At 40.5% G+C, this 22,191-nt stretch overlaps 2 protein-coding genes across 6 annotated transcripts in view; both read left to right on the top strand.

The window, feature by feature from the left end:
• Nucleotides 1–3,218: 3,218 nt before the first annotated feature.
• The window catches only part of LOC310641156 (cytochrome P450 2J5-like), an 86,089-nt gene continuing 67,116 nt past the window's right edge, over nt 3,219–22,191 (top strand). The window contains exons 1-2 of the mRNA XM_083363986.1: nt 3,219–3,340; nt 4,141–4,401. Coding sequence (XP_083220112.1) covers nt 4,231–4,401 — 171 coding nt within the window. The 5' untranslated portion in view covers nt 3,219–3,340; nt 4,141–4,230. The remainder of the gene's footprint in view (nt 3,341–4,140; nt 4,402–22,191) is intronic.
• The window catches only part of LOC310641153 (cytochrome P450 2J2-like), a 34,833-nt gene continuing 30,576 nt past the window's right edge, over nt 17,935–22,191 (top strand). Inside the window, exons 1-3 of one of the 5 annotated variants that reach the window (XM_083363982.1) lie at nt 17,935–18,204; nt 21,133–21,244; nt 21,484–21,742. In XM_083363982.1, the coding sequence (XP_083220108.1) occupies nt 21,572–21,742 (171 nt within the window). In that variant the 5' untranslated portion in view covers nt 17,935–18,204; nt 21,133–21,244; nt 21,484–21,571. Of the gene's footprint in view, nt 18,205–21,132; nt 21,245–21,480; nt 21,743–22,191 lie in introns of all 5 variants that reach the window. The other 4 variants (XM_083363981.1, XM_083363980.1, XM_083363979.1 and 1 more) reach the window with 4 other exon arrangements.

Raw genomic sequence — 22,191 nt, 5'->3', positions numbered from 1 at the left:
TAGGCTCTCCCAAACCAATAGGAGAGATAAAAAGTGAAGAGGAAAAAAGAAAAAAAATTTTTTACTTTACCCCTCTGCCAAAAATTAGTCCAAACTATCTTGCTAGCTGAAGTACTTTTGCTCAGTCTATCGTTAAGTAGTTGTAATAGTCACAATTCAAATAATATTTATAATCCAAAGGGAGGGGGCTCACTTCCAAAGACAACTGTTCTGGATCCAAAGTTGCCCCTCAGTCAAAATTTATAATCCACCAAGACCTACTATTCGAATTAGTAGTCCACAGGTCTTCTCCAGGAGATTTTTCACTATTTCAGTTTCCACTGTCCATAAATAGTTCTCCAGTTGGAAGTTAAGAATTTATAATCCACACTGATTCTGTAGATTCCACAGCTTGTAGAAACACAGTTCAAACAGTACTTACAATGCAAAGGAAAAACCAGATGGTTTCAAAATAGTTTTTATCCTTTAGTTATAATCCATCCTGCAGAAGAAAAAAAAAGCAGCCCAGAGAAAGCCCTCTCTTTTCACCTATAATCCACATGAAGGGATTTTTATTGTGGTTATGATTTTAATTTAATCTTTTATTTGTCTTTTAACTTTGTATTTTGTATTGGTATGATTTTAAAATGCCCTGTAAACCTCCCTGAGTCCTTCGGGAAAGGGCGGTATATAAATCTAATAAAATCCAAAATCCAAATTAGTATGTTTGTCATTAGCAGCTAATTTATATATATTAACCATTTTATATTGATACTTGTAGTGTTATCATGTAATCATTGTTTTGTTGTTTTGTAATCATTATTTTGTAGTCAATTGCCTGAGCAGATGCTTTATGTATATTGAAAAAGTAAAAGCTTCATGTTAAACATATAGGAGATTGCTTACATGATAAGAGGACGGTAAGGGGAGGGGGGAAAGGAGTTATAAGTGGAGCCTGGGTTGCTGTGTATGAGTCATCATCTTGGAATTATTTTCCTGTACCTTTTCGTTCCTGACACCAAGACCTGATTTCTTTGTTCTGGAAAGGTATAAAAGGTGGAAGACATCTTTCCTGGTTGTTGCCTTCATCTCTCTACCAGCCACAAAGAGAGATGGGGTCACCCAACTCTATTTTGATCAACATAAAAGTTGTTTGCTTGCTGAAACCTTGGCTCAGGAGTTCCTTTGGCTCTTTTAAATTCCTGAGTAATGCTGGGGCAATTGTGAGGCAAAGTGGAAAACCTTACAGTCAGAAACATCAAAAACATCAAAGGATTTAAACTTCAAACTATCTCCGGGCATCGATGCAACTTCTAGCTTTCTAGACAAAATATAGGCAATCCCGCAGATACAAACATTTCTTTACCGATATTTTACAAAAATGAGGTTATGCAGAAAGGGCACTGTTATAAAGCAAGTCTGGACCGCGTGGACCGTGTGGACCGTATGGACAACTCGGACAACAGGTTACAGCATCAGATCACTCTTTATTGAATGGACACACCGGACTGGAGACAAAGGCTCCTGTTGGTCCTTCATATACACCTGGCCAGGTGAACCTGGGACCAATCTCCTCGTCTGGATTTCCCGCCATGGACTATCCAGCCAATCCGGATAGAGTATATCTTCACCTGGTGGTGTCAGTGGCTCAATGCTATAAGAACTCTATATACATAACACCCCTTCCCCCCATATGTAATAAAGACACAACATTGCAAATGTATATCTGATTATTTGGTCACGACTAGATCCTACGTGACCCTTGCCTCAAACCTCAAAAACTCCTCTAGATACGCCGGTGGCTTATGAGTCCTGGCGGGCTGTTTCGGTGTTTGCTCCTTGTTCAGGTCAACTGAGTCCACAATTTGGTCGTCTGTTTCACCCTGATCCCATGCCCTATTGACCCCCTTGCCATTTTGGGCATGGGCCTGTTTTTGCTCTGCCCAACCAATGCTTCTGGGTAGATCTTGGATGGCTAGGATCTGCTCCGCAGGTGCTGGGTCCGGATCAGTGATCATTAATGGTAGTCTGCTTAATGCATCAGTGTGGCCCATATCCTTCCGTGGTCTGTGGACCAGTTTACAAGTATAGACAGATAAGAATATAGACCACCTTAGCATTCTTGGGGAAAGAATTTGTGGTGTTTGTTTTTCAGTTGTGAACAAACCCAACAATGGTTTGTGATCTGTAAAAATAGTGAATTCTCTGCCATACAGATAATCATGGAATTTCTTGACTCTTGTCACAATTGCTAAGGCCTCCTTGTCAACTTGGGCATAATTCCTTTCTGCCCTTGACAGAGTTCGGGACTAATATGCAATGGGCCTTTGCTCCCCATTTTCTTCTATATGACTCAATACATCACCCACGCCATAAGGGGATCCATCACAAGCGATGCATATGGGCTAATTTTCCATAAAATGCGTGACAGTTGAGTCACTGGACAATAGTTGTTTAAGATTCCTGAAACTCTGTTCATGGATTGAAGTCCAGTTCCATGGGGATTTCTTATCTAATAATCTGTGTAAGGGCTCCGCAATTGCTGCTTTGTGGGGCAAAAACGCATGGTAGAAATTAAGTAACCCCAGGAAAGCTTGCAATTCAGCCTTTTGGGTTGGAGCCATTTTTATTGCCCTCAACTTAGAGTCTGTAGGGTGCACTACCTTGGCATCAATCCTGACCCCTAAGAATTCAGTGGATGCCACTCCTATGCTGCACTTACCCCATTTTAGTTTGAGCCCAACAGAGCGGAATCTGCTTAAAACAGCCTGCAGCCTGTCAGCCAAGATCTCCTCAGATTCTCCAGCAATCAGAACATCATCAAAATAAGGACATACCCCAGGAATTCCCTTCAGAGTCCTTTCCATCACTTCTTGGAATATCCCAGGAGCTACAGAGATGCCAAACTGCAAGCGATTGACTCTGAAAGCTCCTCTATGTGTCACTATTGTCTGAGCGTCTGCCGTTTCCTTGGTAACGGGGAGCTGCTGATTCGCCTGCACCAAATCTAACTTGGCAAAGATGGTGGCTCAATGCTGTAAGAACTCTGTATACATAACAGGCACTTACGTTAAAAATTCAAAATTGTGATCAAAAACTGGCCTCTGTAGCCATGTAACTTGGATTCAGTCTCGGCTGCTGCAGCAGCCATTTTAACTCTGTGACTTGTGACTTGCCTGGGCCGGTTCGGACCTACAAGAAGCCAGAAGTGGTGAGCTTTGGTTTGTGCCTGGTCACATTGCCAAGCAAGATTCTTACAGCTGGCAGGACCATTTGTTCTTGTTTTCCTGGTGCTCCGTGTGGAAGATCTGCTGCTTGCTGGACTTGAGGACTGGGCTTGTAGAGAGCTAGAATTACTTCTGTAAGTATTTTAAAATATTCTTTTTTGTTACTCTACAGTACTGTACTGTATTGTTTGTCATTACGTTGGGAATTGCTCTGCTTTTTGTTTTGTAAGTACAGTATTTTGCAAGATTGATTGTTTGCATTTGCCTGAAACTTATAGCATGTGGTGGCTGCTGCTCCTTTTCCTAGCACAGACCCAAAAGAGATTCTGCTAACACTTACTGGAAGGAAATTTCCCTCTCCCCCAACCCATTTTGCAGTTTGGCTGGAGAGGCCTGTCCTGATAAGGAGCAGGGTTTTTTTTAAAAAAGGTTTTAAATTTAAATTGTCTCCAGATGTTCTGGGTGTTCTCTCACTGGAGGCTTTTAAGAAGAGTCTGGATAGGCATTTATCAGAAATACAGTCCAGTACTGTACTCTCTTATCAGAGCAGTTGGTTAGACTAGATGACCTCAAGGTCCGTTCCATCTCAGTTACTGTTGCAAGCCAACAGTTCTGATGATGGACTTTCAAATGTATGCAGAGACATAGTGGTGGAGTAAATAACACCTTTGTGACCCACAAGATTCTTCTTTATATTAACAGAGATTTCATGGACATATGATAAGTCATGATTTTCAAATAAATTCTGCATAATATCATGCTAGGGACAAATTGGGTTACACACTGCTTGATTTTTTTAAAAAAATCTCTGTTAATTAAATGGCAGAGGTGAACTAATTAATGTCAGTTATTGTGATATTTTGTTGACAAAGTACAAACACTAATCATACAAAGCATCAAAAGACATATTACTATTCTTTTCCCATCAATGAAGGAAGGAAGAACATCAAAATACTTCAGGTAAAAGGAAACAGTCAACTCCGGATCAACTAGAGAGCATCAAAGAAAAAGAACCAGCAGGACAATGATGGCGATTGCAACATTTCTGTGTGTTTTGCTGCTTGCTCTGCTGGGTCTCCTCTTCCTGAGACAACTCTGGTCCCAAAGACATTTGCCTCCCAGTCCTTTGGCTCTACCTCTCATTGGGAGCTTGGGGGCTTATGGGATTGGGCTTCATGAAGATTATTTCCGTGAGGTATTTCATTCTAAATAATCAAGCAGTATTATGCAAAATAATTCTCAATAGTTTTCTTTGTACCATTATTGCAGAAAAATATATTAGACTAGTAAAATAGTCTTGCAAGATGAGAAATTTAATTAATCAAATAATAGTGATGGAACCTGATGAGTTGTTTTCCACATCATGCCAAAATATTCAAGCCACAACCTGCTCACTAACATTTCACAGGGCAGGATGTGAAATGTTGTTGTTAGCTGCGAAGTCGTGTCCAACCCATCGCGACCCTATGGACAACGTTCCTCCAGGCCTTCCTGTCCTCTACCATCTTCTGGAGTCTATTTAAACTCACGCCTACTGCTTCAAGTGACTCCATCCAGCCACCTCATTCTCTGTCGTCCCCTTCTTCTATTGCCCTCAATCTTTCCCAGCATTAGGCTCTTCTCCAGTGAGTCCTTCCTTCTCATTAGGTGGCCAAAGGATTTGAGTTTCAACTTCAGGATCTGGCCTTCTAAAGAGCAGTCGGGGTTGATCTCCTCTAGGACTGACTGGTTTGATCACCTTGTAGTCCAAGGGACTCGCAGGAGTCTTCTCCAGCACCATAGTTCAAAGGCCTCAATTCTTTGGCGCTCACCCTTTTTTATGGTCCAACTTTCACTGCCATACATTGCAACTGGGAAGACCATAGCCTTGTCTATACACACTTTTGTTGACAGGGTGATGTCTCTGCTTTTTAGTGTGCTGTCTAGATTTGCCATGGCTCTCCTACACAGGAGCAAGCGTCTTTTAATTACTTGACTATAGTCCCCATCTGTAGTGATCTTGGAGCCCAGGAAAATAAAATATGTCACTACCTCCATTTCTTCCCCATCTATTTGCCAGGAATTGAGGGGGCTGGATGCCATGATCTTGGTTTTCTTGATGTTAAGTTTCAACCCAAGTTTTGCACTCTCCTTCTTCATCCGCAACAAGAGGCTCTTTAGTTCTTCTTCATTTTCTGCCATTAGAGTGGTATCATCTGCATATCTTAGGTTGTTGATATTTCTTCCGGCAATCTTAATTCCAACTTTTGATTCATCTAGCCCTGCCTTTCTCATGATGTGCTCTGCAAATAAGTTAAATAGGCAGGGCGACAGTATACAGCCTTGCTGGACTCCTTTCCCAATTTTGAACCAATCCATGGTTCCGTGTCCAGTTCTCACTGTTGCTTCTTGGCCCACATATAGGTTTCTCAAGAGACAAATAAGATGGTCTGGTACGCCCATCTCTTTAAGTACGTGCCACAGTTTGTTATAATCCACACAATCAAAGGCTTTAGCATAGTGAATGAAGCAGAAGTAGATGTTCTTCTGGAACTCTCTAGCTTTCTCCATGATCCACCGTATGTTGGCAATTTAATCTCTAGTTCCTCTGCCTCTTTGAAATCCTGCCTGTACTTTTGGTAGTTCTTGATCCACATACTGCTGGAGTCTAGCTTGTAGGATTTTAAGCATAACTTTACTAGCATGTGAAATGAGTGCAATGGTGCGATAGTTTGAACATTCTTTGGCACTGCCTTTCTTTGGAATTGGAATGTAAACTGATCTTTTCCAATCCTGTGGCCACTGTTGAGTTTTCCAAATTTGCTGGCAAATTGAGTGTAGCACTTTTACTGCATCATCTTTTAAGATTTTGAATAGCTCAGCTGGAATACTGTCACCTCCACTAGCTTTGTTGTTGCTCAGCTTTTCTAAGGCCCACTTCACTTCACATTCTAGGATGTCTGGCTCGAGGTCAGTGACCACCTCATTGTGATTATCAGGGATGTTAAGCTCATTCTTGTATAGTTCTTCTGTGTAATTTTGCCACCTCTTCTTAATCTCTTCTGCCTCTGTTAGGTCCCTGCGATTTTGGTCCTTTATCATGCCCATTTTTTCATGAAACATTCCGTTCATCTCTCCAATTTTCTTGAAAAGATCTCTGGTCCTCCGTATTCTTTTGTTTTCTTCTATTTCTTTTCACTGTTCATTTAAGAAGGCATTCTTATCTCTTCTAGCTATTCTCTGGAATTCTGCATTCAATTGGGCGTATCTTTCTTTTTCTCCCTTGCCTTTCGCTTCCCTCCTTTCTTCAGCTATTTGCAAAGCTTCCTCAGACAGCCATTTTATTTTCTTGCTTTTCTTTTTCTTTGGGATGGTTTTAATTGCTACCTCTTGTACAATGTTGCGAACCTCTGTCCATAGTTCTTCAGGCACTCTGTCTGTCAGATCTAATTTCTTAAATCTATTTGTCACCTCTACTGTATATTCAACAGGGATATGATTTAATTCATACCTGAGTGGCCTAGTACTTTTTCCTACTTTATTCAGTTTAAGCCTAAACTTTGCAATGAGAAGCTCCTGGTCTGAGCCACAGTCAGCTCCTGGTTTTGTTTTTACTGACTGTATAGAGCTTCTCCATCTTTGGCTGCAGAGCACATAGTCAATCTGATTTCTGTGTTGACCGTCTGGTGATGTCCATGTGTAGAGCTGTCTCTTGGGTTGTTGGAAAAGAGCGTTTGCTATGACCATCATATTCTCTTGACAAAATTCTATCAGCCTGTGCCCTGCTTCATTTTGTACTCCAAGGCCAAACTTGCCTGTTATTCTGCTTATCTTTTGGCTTCATACTTTAGCATTCCAATCCCCCATGATGATAAGGACATAATTTTTTGGTGTTAGTTCTATAAGGTGTTGTAGGGCTTCATAGAACCAATCAATTTCATCCTCTTCAGCACTGATGGTTGGGGCATAGACTTGGACTACTATGATATTGAATGGTTTGCCTTAGATTCGAACTGAGATCACTCTGCATTTTGAGGATTGTATCCCAGTATTGCTTTTCCTACTCTTTTATTGACTATGAAGGCTACTCCATTTCCTCTGAGGGATTCTTGCCCACAGTAGTATACCTGACGGTCATCTGAATTAAATTCACCCATTCCTGTCCATTTCAGTTCGCTGATATCTAAGATGTCGATGTTCAGTCTTGTCATTTCTTGTTTGACCACGTCCAGCTTTCCTTGATTCATGGATCTTACATTCCAGGTTCCTATGGAGAAAAAATCTTTAGAGCATCGGACTTTCCTTTCACCACCAGACACATCCACAGCTGAGCATCCTTTCGGCTTTGGCCCAGTCGCTTCATTCTTTCTGGTGCTACTAGTACTAGCCCTCTGCTCTTCCCCAGTAGCATATTGGACGCCTTCCGACCTGAGGGGCTCATCTTCCAGCGTCATATCGTTTTGCCTTTTGGTACTGTCCATAGGGTTTTCATGGCAAAGATACTGGAGTGGGTTGCCATTTCCTTCTCCAGTGGATCACGTTTTGTCAGAACTCTCTGCTATGACCTGTCCGTCTTGGGTGGCCCTGCACGGCATAGCTCATAGCTTCATTGAATTATTCAAGCCCCTTTGCCACGACAAGGCAGTAATCCATGAAGGGGCATGTGAAATAATGGGGTTGAATTCTTAGAAGGCAAACTCTAGTTCAAACTTACCAAGAAACCTTTCATAATTGGAATAAATTCAGCAGAGAGAGAGAGCGTTTTCCCCTTCAATCTGCTCAAATGAGACTACACATTTCTCTGTTGAAGATTTTTTCTTTTATATTCCTGCACTGGATAATGGGTGGAACTTGATAGCCTAAATGGTCCCTTCTAATTCTGCAGTTCTACAATGATTTCAAAAAGTTTCTGGATCTGAATTCTGTTTTAGAGATAATGATTTAGATGTAGGTGGTTGAGGGATGAAGCAATATAACAGGTTTTTGTGTAGTCACTTTACATGTACAAAGGTGATATAAGACCTAGATATTGGTGCTTGTAAAGTTTCATTCAGCTATCTCTCCCATTCTGGCACATTATCCTGCACCAAAGGTTTTAGCAATGGAAGATACTTAAATTTTATATTTCAGAAGTAATTTGAAGGAAAACTGCACTACTGTTGGTGGAATTATCATACTGTAGTAATATTCCTCCAATAGACACCATTATAATTGCTAAATCAAGTTGAAACAACACTTTCTCAATAATAATTTCTTATATTCTTCTTCTGGGTTCCACTATTTTATATTAAAAAAAACAGAGGTAAACGAATCATCCAACTCAAGATGGAAGTTAAAGAACCATAACTTTCAAGTAGTAGTAGCAGATTATTTTTAAGTAGCTGAACCTTTAGAATTATTTGGTGATGCTAAAATTGTACAGAAACATCAAGATTCTATCCCTGGAAGGGAAAAAACCAAAAGGTTTTTACTTGGTATCTCCAAGCAACAGTGACAAGAGAGGAGAACAAAAATGGCAGGGGGAACAGTTTATGAACTGGGAATATTGTTGATGACTGTCTTCCAAGTGACACAAGGGCATTCTTAGAGACATGTTTCAGCTAGAGAGAGAAAAAGCTCATTCCTGATCATATGAAGAACAATACTTCAATATGGCTGCTCTTTCATCAGTCCCAGGAAGATTCAGATCATTTGCAGGTTCATCAGTGAAATCACACTTCAGGATCCACCTGGAGTAAAAGATTTAAGAGTTGTATCCCAATGACTGAACTGGCCTAATGAACCTGTTCAGACTAGGTAGAAAAGAATAGAGCTGAAAGGGACCTTGGAGGTCTTCTAGTCCAGCTCCCTCCCTGCTCAAGTAGGAGAACCTATACCATTTCAGACAAGTGACTGTCTAATCTCTTCTTTAAAATCTCCAGTGATGGAGCATCCACGATTTCTGAAGGCCAGCTGTTCCAGTGGCCAACAACAACAACAACAATAATAATATTGGAAGGGACCTTGGAGATCATCTAGTCCAACCCACTGCTCAGGCAGGAATCCCTATACCTTTTTGGACAAATGGCTGTCCAGTTTCTTTTTTTTTAATATAAGTTTTATTGATTTTTTAGTTTTACATCCAGGTATTTATGAAGCAATACGGTGATTGGGTAATTAGAAGTAAACGATAGTAAATAACAAAGTCATATGTAAATAGGTCAAGTTACATCAACAAGAATTCCCTCTCCAGTTCCCTTAGTTGTGATAGCATAGTCAAATTAATCAAATTAATACATTTCTAATTGAAACACAATCAATTAGAACAATTTTCATTATAATCTCACATATACATATCCTGTTTTTACATTTTACCTAATTGGAATAAGGTAGTCTGAATTAGCCTATAATATATAAAAGAAAATTTAGTTTTTGGGTAACCCACATTTCCCCATTTCATTATGTAGTAATTATCCTGTCTAAAATACATATATTGTTCATTTCAGTGCATTCTTATATTATACAAATTTATTCTATTTAAGGTTTTAAAAGTTCACTAATTATTGAGAAAATATCTGTTATTGTATCCTTCCAAATTCTGTAATATAAGTCAATTCTGATAGCTAACTTTCCTTTCCTTTAGAGGTCTAGAAGTCAAGTATAAGATCAATATGTATCTTTTAAAGATTCCCCTTAGCCCACTAAGAAAGATTTTTAGCTCTATCATTACAACAAATATATTCTATTTAACATTTTAGTAGTTCATCCATTTTAAAAATAATATCTTTTATTATATCATTGCAAATTCTATAATATAATTCAAAGTTATATTCTAATAGCGAATCTAATTCATTATATAGTAATTATCATATCTGTCATACATACATATGCTATTTGTCATCCTTACAATTCATCTATAGTTAAGAAAGTACTGTATGTTTTCATTCCCTTAAAGATCTAAATCCTAAATATAGACTCAATTTATATCTTATGACAATTGAAAGAAGAAGAAAAATTAAGCTTTATTATTGCAAATCCTAACACTTACAACAGAAAAAAAGAGAGAAATTCATTGAAGTCTAATTCTAGCTTTCTGTTTGTGCCAGGCAGGCTTCCATATCATTGTCTTTAGCTTCTCAAATGTGTCTCCTTTCTTCCTATGCACATGGTTTGAATCCAGGGAGACCATCCAGTTATCAATCTATCATAGAAAATGACCCCTTTGGAGTCATTAAATTTTCGTTCCAGTAAATCCAGTCTCCATGTTTGGCGTAGTGCAGTTGTTCTTGGTTCACTCTGGTCTTCTTCTTCTTTCCAGTCCATCTGGCTTACATAAGAGGTCATATCTGGTGTTGTAATTATTGTTTGGTTGGCTGAAGTCTTAGTGTACTGTATTTGAAGGCCTTTGGCATCCTCCATCTTAGTATTGCTTTCTTCAGCTTCTGTTGCTTGTTGGAATGTAGGTTTTATAGTTGAAATCAAAGTTTGGGCTTCAAGGTTCTCAGTAGATTGTACTTGTTGTACTTTAAGGTCCCCTGTTTTGTTGTTGAATTCCTCATCCTCTGATCATTTTTAGATTGTCAATTCATCAACTAAAGTAAGAGTCACATTTAGTGAGTTTGTGCTATCAAATTTGTCTTTAAATTTGACTTTTATTTCTGCAGTCATTGCCAGAATTGTATCCAGTATATGCTTATAGTCAAGTGGTGGGATATAGTCTTCCATTTCACAATAATAATAATAATAATAATAATAATAATAATAATAATAATAATAATAATAATAATAATAATAATAATAATAATGAGGAGGAGGAGGAGGAGGAGGAGGAGGAGGAGGAGGAGGAGGAGGAGGAGGAGGAGGAGGAGGTGGAGGTTGGAAGGGACCTGGTTTTTATCTCTAGGCAGTGGATTAATGATCTTGGTAGGGGGGATTTAACCATCGAATCCCTGTCATGGTCCGATCATTTTCTTCTCCGGCTAGACTTTCAGTACGCCACCCCCCACCGCTGGGAGGCAGAACTGACCAGGTGGTTCCACCCCAGGCTCCTAATGGACCCTGAGAGGTTTCAAATGAAGCTTGGGACATTTCCTGCTTCCCTTGCCCATGACTCTGCCGAGGCCATAGTAGCAGCCTGGGAGAGGGCTGCTGCTGGGGCCTTGGATCAAGTTGTGCCTTTGCGGCCTCTGACCCGGCGCAGATCCCGGGTGGCCCGCCAGTTCACCAAGGGACTCTGAGAGATGAAGCGCCAGATAAGACGTCTAGAGAGCTGTTGGAGATCCAGCAGATCCGAATCTGACCAAACACAGCTAAGAACTTATCTTAAGTCTTACCTAGTGGCGATGGAAGTGGCAAAGCGTGTTTACTTTTCCGCTCTCATTGCATCTGCAGATAACCGCCCAGCTGCCCTGTTTAGAGTGACCCGCTCACTGCTTAACCAGTGACCAAGGGATGACCCCTTGCAGGGTAGGGCTGAGGAATTTGTACAGTATCTGCAGGACAAAATCGTTTAGATCCGGACTGGTTTGGACTCCGACTCAGTGAAATCCGGCAGAGTGGAGACGGCAGGTCTTGGTTATACCATTTGGGGTGAGTTTGACCCTGTCTCTTTGGATGATGTGGACAGGATTATACGTAAACTGAGTGCTACAACTTGTTTATTGAACCCATGTCCCTCCTGGCTAGTTTTGGCCACCAAGGAGGTGACAGGGGGCTGGCTCCAGGCAGTTGTCAATGCTTCATTGAGAGAGGGTGTCTTCCCCTCCACCTTAAAAGAGGCGGTGGTGAGGCCCCTTCTCAAGAAGCCTGCTCTGGACCCGGCCTCATTGAATAATTATTGTCCTAACTGCAACCTTTGTTTTGTAGTGAAGTTTGTTGAGAGTGTTGTGGCGTGTCAGCTCCTGCAATTCCTGGATGAAGCGGACTAACTGGACCCATACCAGTCCGATTTCAGGCCCGGTTACAGCACAGAAATGGCATTGGTCGCACTGGTAGATGACATACCAGTCCGGTTTCAGGCCCGGTTACAGCACGGAAATGGCATTGGTCGCACTGGTAGATGATCTCTGGTGGGCCCGGGACATGGGTTGCTCCTCTGTCCTGGTCCTACTTGACCTCTCAGCAGCTTTTGATATCATCGACCATGGTATCCTGCTGCGATGGCTCAAGGGGTTGGGAGTGGGAGGCACTGTTTTACAATGGTTCTCCTCCTACCTCTCGGGCCATTCACAGTTCGTATTGGCAGGGGGACAGAGATCTACCCTGAGGCCCCTTTCTTGCGGGGTACCTCAGGGGTCGTTTCTCTCCCCTCTCCTGTTTAACATCTATATGAAGTCGCTGGGTGAGATCATCTGTGGCTTTGGGGTGAGGTATCACCAATATGCGGATGATACCCAGTTTTTCATCTCCACCCCGAGCCATTGGAAAGAATAATTCCTGTGGGCATCAGCAGACAATGATAAATGATTCCTGACGACATTCATGCTAAAAAAAACCCCAGGTCTAGTTGTTTACAAATATCTCTCTGGATTTCTGGAGAGAATACCAAATAAATGAACAAAACGTTGTAAGTAAAGCTTAGTCAGTATGACAGATTTAAGTAAGTAGTATAAAAACAACAACCATTTTTTATTTTTTTTAAACTTCAAACTAAGGAACTGGAGAATGATATATTTCAAAGATAAGCGCAAGGTCCAAGGGTACAAAATAACTGAGCAAACAAAGTAATAGTTTTAGTATGTATAAACAAATTAAGGAAATGTCTAATACTGACCCCCATTCCTAAACCATTAAAACAGATTTCCACCTTTGTGTTAATGGTTCAGAGGATCTTTATGTTTCACTCTGTATTAAGGTATCATCACTATATAATAGCAGGTGCTTTTTTTGTAAAACAAAAAGGTGCTGGAACTCACACCTGTCATACAACCCTACAAGGTTCCATCCAAAAAAGGTGCCGGAACTCCATTCTGAGCGTTCTATGAGAAAAAAAGCCCTGATAATAGCATCCGTGGGCATTGTAATTGTAGGTTTCTGATTACAGTATCCATACTGATTATAAAGAGCAATAACTCAGAGACAGCCATATTTATGGTGGTTTGTTTCTCAAGTTGCTTTTCCATCAATAGGCAGATGGTCTGTGTTGCTTCAGTTGTCCCACAATTCTTCATGAAGTTGCAATGGTTTGGTGAAAGTTTAATGATGCTTCAGAAAAATCTAGTATTCTATATATTCCATAAATTGTCATATTGTGGCATAATAGCTACAAAAGCTTGTTGTTAGAGCTGTCATGGACATAGATTTTGGATATAACTTTAAAACTTTAATTTAAACTTTAAAACTTTAATTTAATTCTATTTTAAAGTGTACTTATTTGTATTGTTTTAACTCGCCCTGTAAACCGCCCTGAGTCCTTTGGGAATAGGGCGGTATATAAAATCAATTAAATAAATAAATAAATAAATAATTTTAAAATTTTCTCTATAGACCTCATGTTCTCCAGCCACAGCAAACTTCATAGATGTCCCCAAATTATACTATGCTTGAAGGTATAAAAAGCTGCTGACAGAATTAACAGAACAAGAAAAAGGGCATGCCACCCATCTAGATCCCAGTGCAGAACATCCACAAGGCCACCAATGCATTTTTCATCCCATTATTAGGGCTGAACCTGGACTAGGTACAATATCTGCTTCTATTTGTTCTGAGGAGAGTTTCCTGTGACTGTTGTAACTTAAGCAGCAAGGGCCATGGTGACTATACATTGTACATTTTATTTGATTTGTTTGGCTTTGTAACCCCCCTCTGCTACCAATCTGTTTGACTATATAATAATCCTCTGCTACCATTTCTGTATAATAAAACAGATTTCCTAAACCGGGGGTTCCATTCCAAAGTTAGTTTACTTTGCTTCATTCTGTATTAGTGAGTCTCTTCTTTAATTATAATACAGTGGTACCTCAGTACTCATCGTTAATTGGTTCCAGGAGGTGCAATCAGTACCAAAAATGACGAATACCAATGAAATTTTTCCCATAAGGAATGAGTCACAAGACAGTGGACACCAACAAGTTCTAGCTTGTGTATTGAGTACCAAACAAACAATGATAACCAGGACAAAATGATTGCATCAAAATGCATTGAGTACCAAATTCAATGAGTTGAGTACCAAGGTATTTAGTTCTTTCTGGTTCCCATTAGTATCCAATCTTTGAAGTCCCACTTTATCATGTTGTTCCCAATCAACAGCCTTTTTATGGAAGCATTGCTTATAATTAATTTTAAAATCTTCACATTTTTTTTAAAGTATGGTTCCTTAGTTCAGGCTTTTCAACCAGTGGTACGGGTACCACCTGTGGTACATTGGCACCTGGCAGGTGGTACGTGACCATCCTAGAAAAGTGGTAGCGGGGGAGGGGAATGAACTGAACCGGTGGCAGCACTGCACAAGCGAGAGATGGCTGGAGCTGCAGGGCTGTCAGGGCTCAGCGGAAGCGCCAGGATCAGCAATTCTTCAGGGCTGTCAGTGCTCAGCAGAAACGCCAGGATCAGCACCAGGCTCCAGCTGAAGCTCAACACTGATCCTGGCGATTTGCAGCCCAGAAGAAGCACTGATCAGCTGGAATGTTGCAGCATCTCCAGGGTCTTGTGATTTACATTCAGATGCTTGGCAACTGATTCATATTAATGATGGTTACAGTCCCAGGGTCATGTGAAGTGACCAAACCCTGCTGCAACCACCCAGTAGGGGGGGGGATAAAAACCAAACACATGCCAACCCACCCCTGTTAAACACAAAAATAGTCACAAATTGAAATACACTCTGTTTGAGTTGCAAATAGAAAAGAAGTTTATTAGACTTCACAACAAAGTCTAAAAATTAACGGTTTGCAAAGCGTGGTGGATTCAGGAAGGCAAACAATGCAATGTAGCCAAGCACTGAACCACACCCCCAAATTCCAAAATCACATATTATTATACATCCTCTCGCGACGCCCCATTCCCTCCCCCATGGCCCCATTGGCTTAGGCTTTGGAGGTTACAATCTATCAGAAGTGCCTAAACAGAATACATTATCTCTGCCCCTGTTTGCTTACATTATACTAATAAGATCCCTCCCCTACTATCCTGTTTACTCAGACCATATATGTACATGCTTATTAATTCTAGAGGAGAGATGTCTCCCATCTTCTACACCTGCCAGGGGTACCAGGCACCAGAAGATACTTAAAAACAATTCCTAGATGGTGACTCACACTGGGCCCCATGGTAACTCCTGTTCTCCCCCTCCCTCCACTTGAGGCCTGTATTTTTCCCCATATACTCAAAGCATCTACTCAGGCAATTGATTATAAAATGATTATTATAAAATATATAATATGATTACATGATAATACTAAAAGCATATATTTATTTTTAAATTTTCTCGCTACTTCCAGTTATTTTCCACACCCCCACTGCCAATCCTCAACAGAAATGCTCACAACAATGAAAACCTTAGACAGGAGGAAGAGTGCTGCTGGGTGGGCAGTCAGGTGTCTTGCTCGGCTGTGGCTTGGAGGGCACTTTTTTCAGTCATGGGGGAGGGAATGGGGCGTCGCGAGAGGATGTATAAGTACAGGACTGCCTGTACTTCATAACTTTTTTCCTTTTTTTTTTTTGGTCATCAAGTTTTTGACACCTTGCTAGTCGATTGGTGGTACTCTGATGTTGCCATATCCTAAAAGCGGTAAGGTCGTTTCCAACTCTAGGGGCCAGTGCTCATCTCCATTTCAAAGCCAAAGAGCCAGCATTTGTCCGAGGATGTCTCCGTGGTCATGTGGCCGGCATGACTAGATGCCAAAGGCGCACGGAACGCTGTTACCTTCCCACCGTAGTGGTCCCTATTTTTCTACCTGCATTTTTACATGCTTTCGAAATGCTAGGTTGGCAGAAGCTGGGACGAGTAACAGGCGCTCACTCTGTTATGCGGCACTAGGGATTCGACCTGCCAAACTGCCGACCTTCTGATCGACAAGCTCAGCGTCCTAACCCATTAAGCCACCGTGTCCCTCCTAAAAGCGGTACAGTGGGTGAAAAGGTTGAAAAGCCCTGATCTAAAACAGATGCTTCTCTTCAGAATTCAGATCCAGAAACTTTTTGAAATCATTGCAGAACTGCAGAATTAGAAGGGACCATTTAGACTATCAAGTTCCACCCATTATCCAGTGCAGGAATATAAAAGAAAAAATCTTCAACAGAGAAATGTGTAGTCTCATTTGAGCAGATTGAAGGGGAAAACGCTCTCTCTCTCTGCTGAATTTATTCCAATTATGAAAGGTTTCTTGGTAAGTTTGAACTAGAATTTGCCTTCTAAGAATTCAACCCAATTTCAGTGGGTGAAAGGGTTGAAAAGCCCTGCCTGTTTATTTATCACTTTGCAAAATGAAGGTTCTAATCACTCCTGTGTTGTCTATTCCAACATAAGAATTTTAAAAAATTTAATACTTTCATAAATCTACCTTTGGGCTGCTGTGCACTAGGCTGTGTGCCTACCCAGTGCTGCAGGCACCGGGCTAAGGGCTGAACCTGGCACTCTTTGGGCCGAGGTGGGTGCCGCACCTCTCATGCCAGTTGGGCACTTTTGGCCTCTACCGGCTGCTTCATTTTTGTGAAAACAAGACCTAAGTATAGGTAGCATTTAACTTGGATCTATGTGTTCCTAGCTCCAGGTATACCTAGTCCACCACTTCCTAAAAGCAATTGCTTTTGGATTTATTGATATTCAGGTAGTTAGGAGATAATATGAACTAAATCTGTGCACCAATCTTCTCAACCCTACCTGTATAAATGACATAAACATGTCATCTTCATAAAGTAAAACTTTACGATATTCATATCGATTGAATGAAGGGATATCAGTAATATACAGATTAGACAAAATGGAAGCCAGCATATATGTTTTCCTGACACCTTTTATCAGTATTAATTTTCCCTGTTAGGGAACCACCTGTTCCTGGACACACAGGAACAATTTCAGTTTCCGTTTCCACTGCCCATAGATAGGTCTACAAACCAACGTTTATAATTTAGATTCCACTGGGCTCTCCCAAACCAATAGGAGAGCTAAAAAGTGAAGAGGAAAAAAGAAGTGTTTTTTTTTTACTTTACCCCTCTGCCAAAAATTAATCCAAACTATCTTGCTAACAGAAGTTCTTTTGCTAAGTCTATTGTTAAGTAGTTATAATAGTCACAATTCAAACAATATTTATAATCCAAAGGGAGTGGGCTCACTTCCAAAGACAACTGTTCTGGCTCCAAAGTTGCTCCTCAGTCAAAATTTATAATCCACCAAGGTCTACTATTTGAATTAGTAGTCCACAGGCCTTCTCCAAGAGATTTTTTTACTATTTCAGTTTCCACTGTCCATTAATAGTTCTCCAGTCCGATGTTAAGAATTTATAATCCACACTCTCTCTGTCTTTAAGCAGCTTGTAGAAACGCAGTTCAAACAGTACTTATAATCCAAAGGGGAAAGAAAAACCAGTTGGTTTCAAAATAGTTTATATCCTTTAGTTATAATCCATCCCGCAGAACAACAACAACAACAAAAAGCAGCCCAGAGAAAGCCCTCTCTTTTCAGCTATAATACACAAGACTGTGAAGGTCAGGAACATTAAATATCAAAGGGTTTAAATTTCATATTATGCCCAGGCACCTAGCCAACTTCTAGCTTTTTAGACAAAGTACAGGTAATCCCCTAGATACAAGCATTTATTGTCATCAAAAACAGGCCTCTTTAACCATGTGACTTGGATTCACTCTCGGCTGCTGCGGTGGCCATTTTAACTCTGTGACTTACCTGGGCTGGTTCGGGCCTACGAAAAGCTGGAAGTGGGTTTTTGTGGGGGGTTTTTGGTTTTTTTGTGCCTGGTCACATTGCCAAGCAAGATTTTTGCAGCTGGCAGGACCATTTGTTTTTGTTTTCCTGGAGCTCCGTGTGGAAAATCAGCTGCTTTGCTGGACTTGAGGACTGGGTTTGTAGAGAGCTAGAATTACTTCTGTAAGTATTTTAAAATATTATTGTTTGTTACTCTATAGTACTGCACTGTGTTGTTTGTAATTACTTTGGGAATTGCTCTGCTTTTTATTGTTTTGTAAGTACAGTATTTTGCAAGATTGTTTGTTTGTATTTGCCTGAAACTTATAGCATATGGCTGCTGCTCTGCTAACACTTATTTTATTTATTTATATTTTATTTTAATCCCATTTTATATCCCGCCCTTCTCCGAAGACTCAGGACGGCTTACAATCTAAGCACAAATCAAATGTGCAATAGCCTTCATTCTATGTATATGCCTGCTTATTAGGGCTTCCCCCCCCCAAGCGGCATTATTACAAAGTCAGCTTATTGCCCCCAACAATCTGGGTCCTCATTTTACCGACCTCGGAAGGATAGAAGGCTGAGTCAACCTTGAGCCTGGTGGGATGCGAACCTGCACTAATTGCAGGCAGCTGGTGTTACTTAAGGAGGCATTAGCCCACTGCTCCACCAAGGCTCTACTGCAGGGGTCTTCAAACTTGGCCCTTTTATGACTTGTGGACTTCAACTCCCAGAATTCCTCAGCCAGTGTGCCTGGATAAGGAATTCTGGGAGTTGTAGTCCACAAGTCATAAAAGGGCCAAGTTTGAAGACCACTGCTCTACTGGAAGGAAATTTCCCCTCCCCCACCCGATTTTGGATTTTGGCTGGAGAACAGTGTGTTGGAAGATTTACCCTGACAAAACTCCCATATTCTCATCCCCATTAGAAAAACATGCAGACACACTTTTTTCTGTAAAAGCCTTTTGTTGAACTTCTCTGACACCTCATAAAATGTTGCAAAGCCCCCCCTTGCCTGAGGCAAGCCAGCAATTGGGAAACTCAGATAGCTAAGCCGCCAAGAACTCATTGCCCTGTCCCTGATGGGATTAACTCGCAAAATAGAAACTGGAGAAAAGAAATATCACTTAAGACAAGAAAGGGAACATTGGACAACCATTAAAACACAAAAGAAGGAACCAGCAAAACCACAGCCCTAGGGAAGAAAAAGCATATAAAAATCACAACTCAGAACTGGGAGACCACCTTGCAAGGCAGGAATGCTGAAGTCACTTCTCTGTCACTTTTTTTTGCCTTCCTGAAATAAAGACCTGCTTTGTGGTAGCTGATGTCCTCAAATTTCTTCATTGTCGGCTTTCCCCAGCTGGAAACGAACCGGGGAAATTCTTCTGACAAGTGTTTTGTTTTTTGTTTTTTTTTTAAAAAAGGTTTTAAATTGCCTCCAGAAGTTGAGGGTGTTCTTTTAACATGAGTCTGGATAGGTATTTATTAGAAATACAGTACAGTACTGTACACTCTTATGAGAGCAGTGGGTTAGACTAGATGACCTCAAGGTCCATTCCATCTCAGTTATTGTTGCAAGCCAACAGTTCTGTAAACTCCACCCCATCTCCCTCTGCATGCCTGGCTGGAGATGCTTAAGCTAATGGCTGGCAAGTGTTTGTGTGTGTGTTTTAAAGCAATTGGAGATTTCTGTAAACTGGAGATGCTTTCCTTTAGTGGCAGCTACATTCCTAGAGTTCTCCATCCTGCTCTGAAGAAGCTTGAGCTTTTTTAAAAAAAAGCCTACTGCCTACTTGGGAGGCAGTTTACAAGTACTGTGGTTACTGAAACCAGAAAGGGGCTGAATTACACCTGGAAACAGCTTGTAGCACTGGCGGAAAAAGTCTCTCATTTCAGGCAACCATTGGAGGAAATAATATATCAAATCTTTGTTCATTTAATGACCCATCTGATTCAATTAATGAGTTTGATTTCAAAATGTTGTAATATTGAGTCTGATTCATTTGACAATTATGAGCCTAATGGGCAGGCTCTATTAGGCTCATACCTCGGGGACTACCTGTATATAAAAGTTCAGTAAATATTGTAGTGCAGTTCTTTGCTCTTGCCACTAGATGTCCTCAGATACCCACTTTGTAATTTTCCAGTTAGTTTAAACGAAGTTTAGTCCAATAATCTCCAAAAATAGTATAAAATAATATATGAAAAGAAGAAGAAATTTAAAACTCCCCAAACTTTTCTTTTTTTCCATTTCTCTTTATTGCATTTACATTGTAGACTTCTCTGTTTCCTCCAGACGCTTAAACCACCGCCTTTTTCTGCAGGAAGGATAACACCCCCCACCTGAACCCTGGGAAATTGCCTTTAGATTTTTCCCCAAAAACCAGGTTTTCACATTGTAGAGAAGAAAAGGAAAATAGTTTCACCCCAGTCCAAAGTGTTGCTATGCTTGCATTAATCTGCTTTTTCTCCCGGCAGTCAGCAGCTTCCAACTGGCTACGTAGATGCAGCCAGTATTTCTCCTGCTGTTCTGGAGGGCTCCTGGGATCAAGCAGTTCGGCTACCACCTTCCCACGATCTACAAGGGTCCCCTCTTGGTCTGTAACTTCTAGGGGGTGACTTTCGGTCTTTTTGGACCCACAGCAGGCGTGGGAACCAGAGCTTCAATTCCCCCTGCCCGCCTCTCTCTTTTTTTATCTCAATGACCAACGATCACATACTTTTTGAAACAGATTTAACTTTCATTCTGTGTGCCCAGAATGAAATGCATGAAGGTAATCAATAATTTCGTGCTAAGGAATAAAAAGGATAATAAAATATTGGGCCATAACCCAAAAACAATATCATAAAGTATGACTAGTTGCTACTCGAGGCACATGAGCTCTGTGGGGTTTAATGATGCTTCAAAGTTGGCCAGCTAGAGTTACTGCAGGGTTTATTACAGCAGCCCAAAATTATTATGATCATGGCATTCTTTGGTTTTAGTTGCAGAAGACTGATCAACTGCACAGATCCAGACACGGTTCTCAAACAATGTGTTGCTCTCATGAAGACGTTCTCTTATTTGCAGTGGAAATTGAGTGAGGGCTTTTTTTTTCATGATAGTGTTTCGATGATGGACTTTCAAATATATGCAGAGACATAGTGGTAGAGTAAATAACACCTCTGTGACCCACGAGATTCTCCTTTTTTAAAAGAGAGATTTCATAGACATATGGTAAGTCATGATTTTCAAATAAATTCTGGCATAATATCATTCTAGGGACAAATTGGATTACACAGTCCTTGATTATTATTTTTTTTAAAAAAATTCTTTCTCTGTTAATTAAATGGCACATGGTCAGAGGTGACCTAATTAATGTCAGTTATTGTGATATCTTGTTGACGAAGTACAAACACTAAACATACACAGCATTAAAAGACATATTGCTATTCTTTTCCCATCAATGGAAGAAGGAAGAACATCAAAAAAAACTTCAGGTAGAAGGAAACAGTCAACTCCAGATCAGCTAGAGAGCATCAAAGAAAAAGAACCAGCACAACAATGATGGCGATGACAACATTTTTGTGTGTTTTGCTGCTTGCTCTGCTGATTCTCCTCTTCCTGAGACAACTCTGGTCCCGAAGACATTTGCCACCCGGTCCTTTGGCTCTACCTCTCATTGGGAGCTTGGGGGCTTATGGGATTTGGCTTTGTGAAGATTATATTTCTAAGGTATTTCATTCTAAATAATCAAGCAATGGTATGAAAAATAATTCTCGATGGTTTTCTTTGTACCCTTAACTGGTTTACAGCAGGGGTTTTCAACCTTTTCACTGATTGTACCACTTTTAGTATATGTCAATAATCGAGTACCACCTTAATTCTATCCTTCTGTTAATGCAGCCTAGCACTGTGTTGGTTTTTTTGGCAGCTGCAGCACACTGCTGGATCATATTTAAGTGATTGTCCACTAGGACTCCAAGATCCCTTTCACAGTTATTTATTTTATTTATTTATTTATAATGAAACTTGTATGCCGCCCTATCTCCCGAAGGACTCAGGGCAGCTAACAACAATAAAATACAATAAATACAAATATTAAAAAAAGAATTAAATTATGTCAAAGTCCCACTAAAACCAATAAAAACATTTAAAATCATAATTAAAACGCCATTATCATC

The sequence above is a fragment of the Vipera ursinii genome (assembly GCF_947247035.1).
Source record: "Vipera ursinii genome assembly, chromosome: 5".
NCBI classification, from domain to species: Eukaryota; Metazoa; Chordata; class Lepidosauria; order Squamata; family Viperidae; genus Vipera; species Vipera ursinii.
The sequence above is the reverse complement of the archived record's forward strand: the minus strand, read 5'-3'. Positions and strand labels throughout refer to the sequence as shown.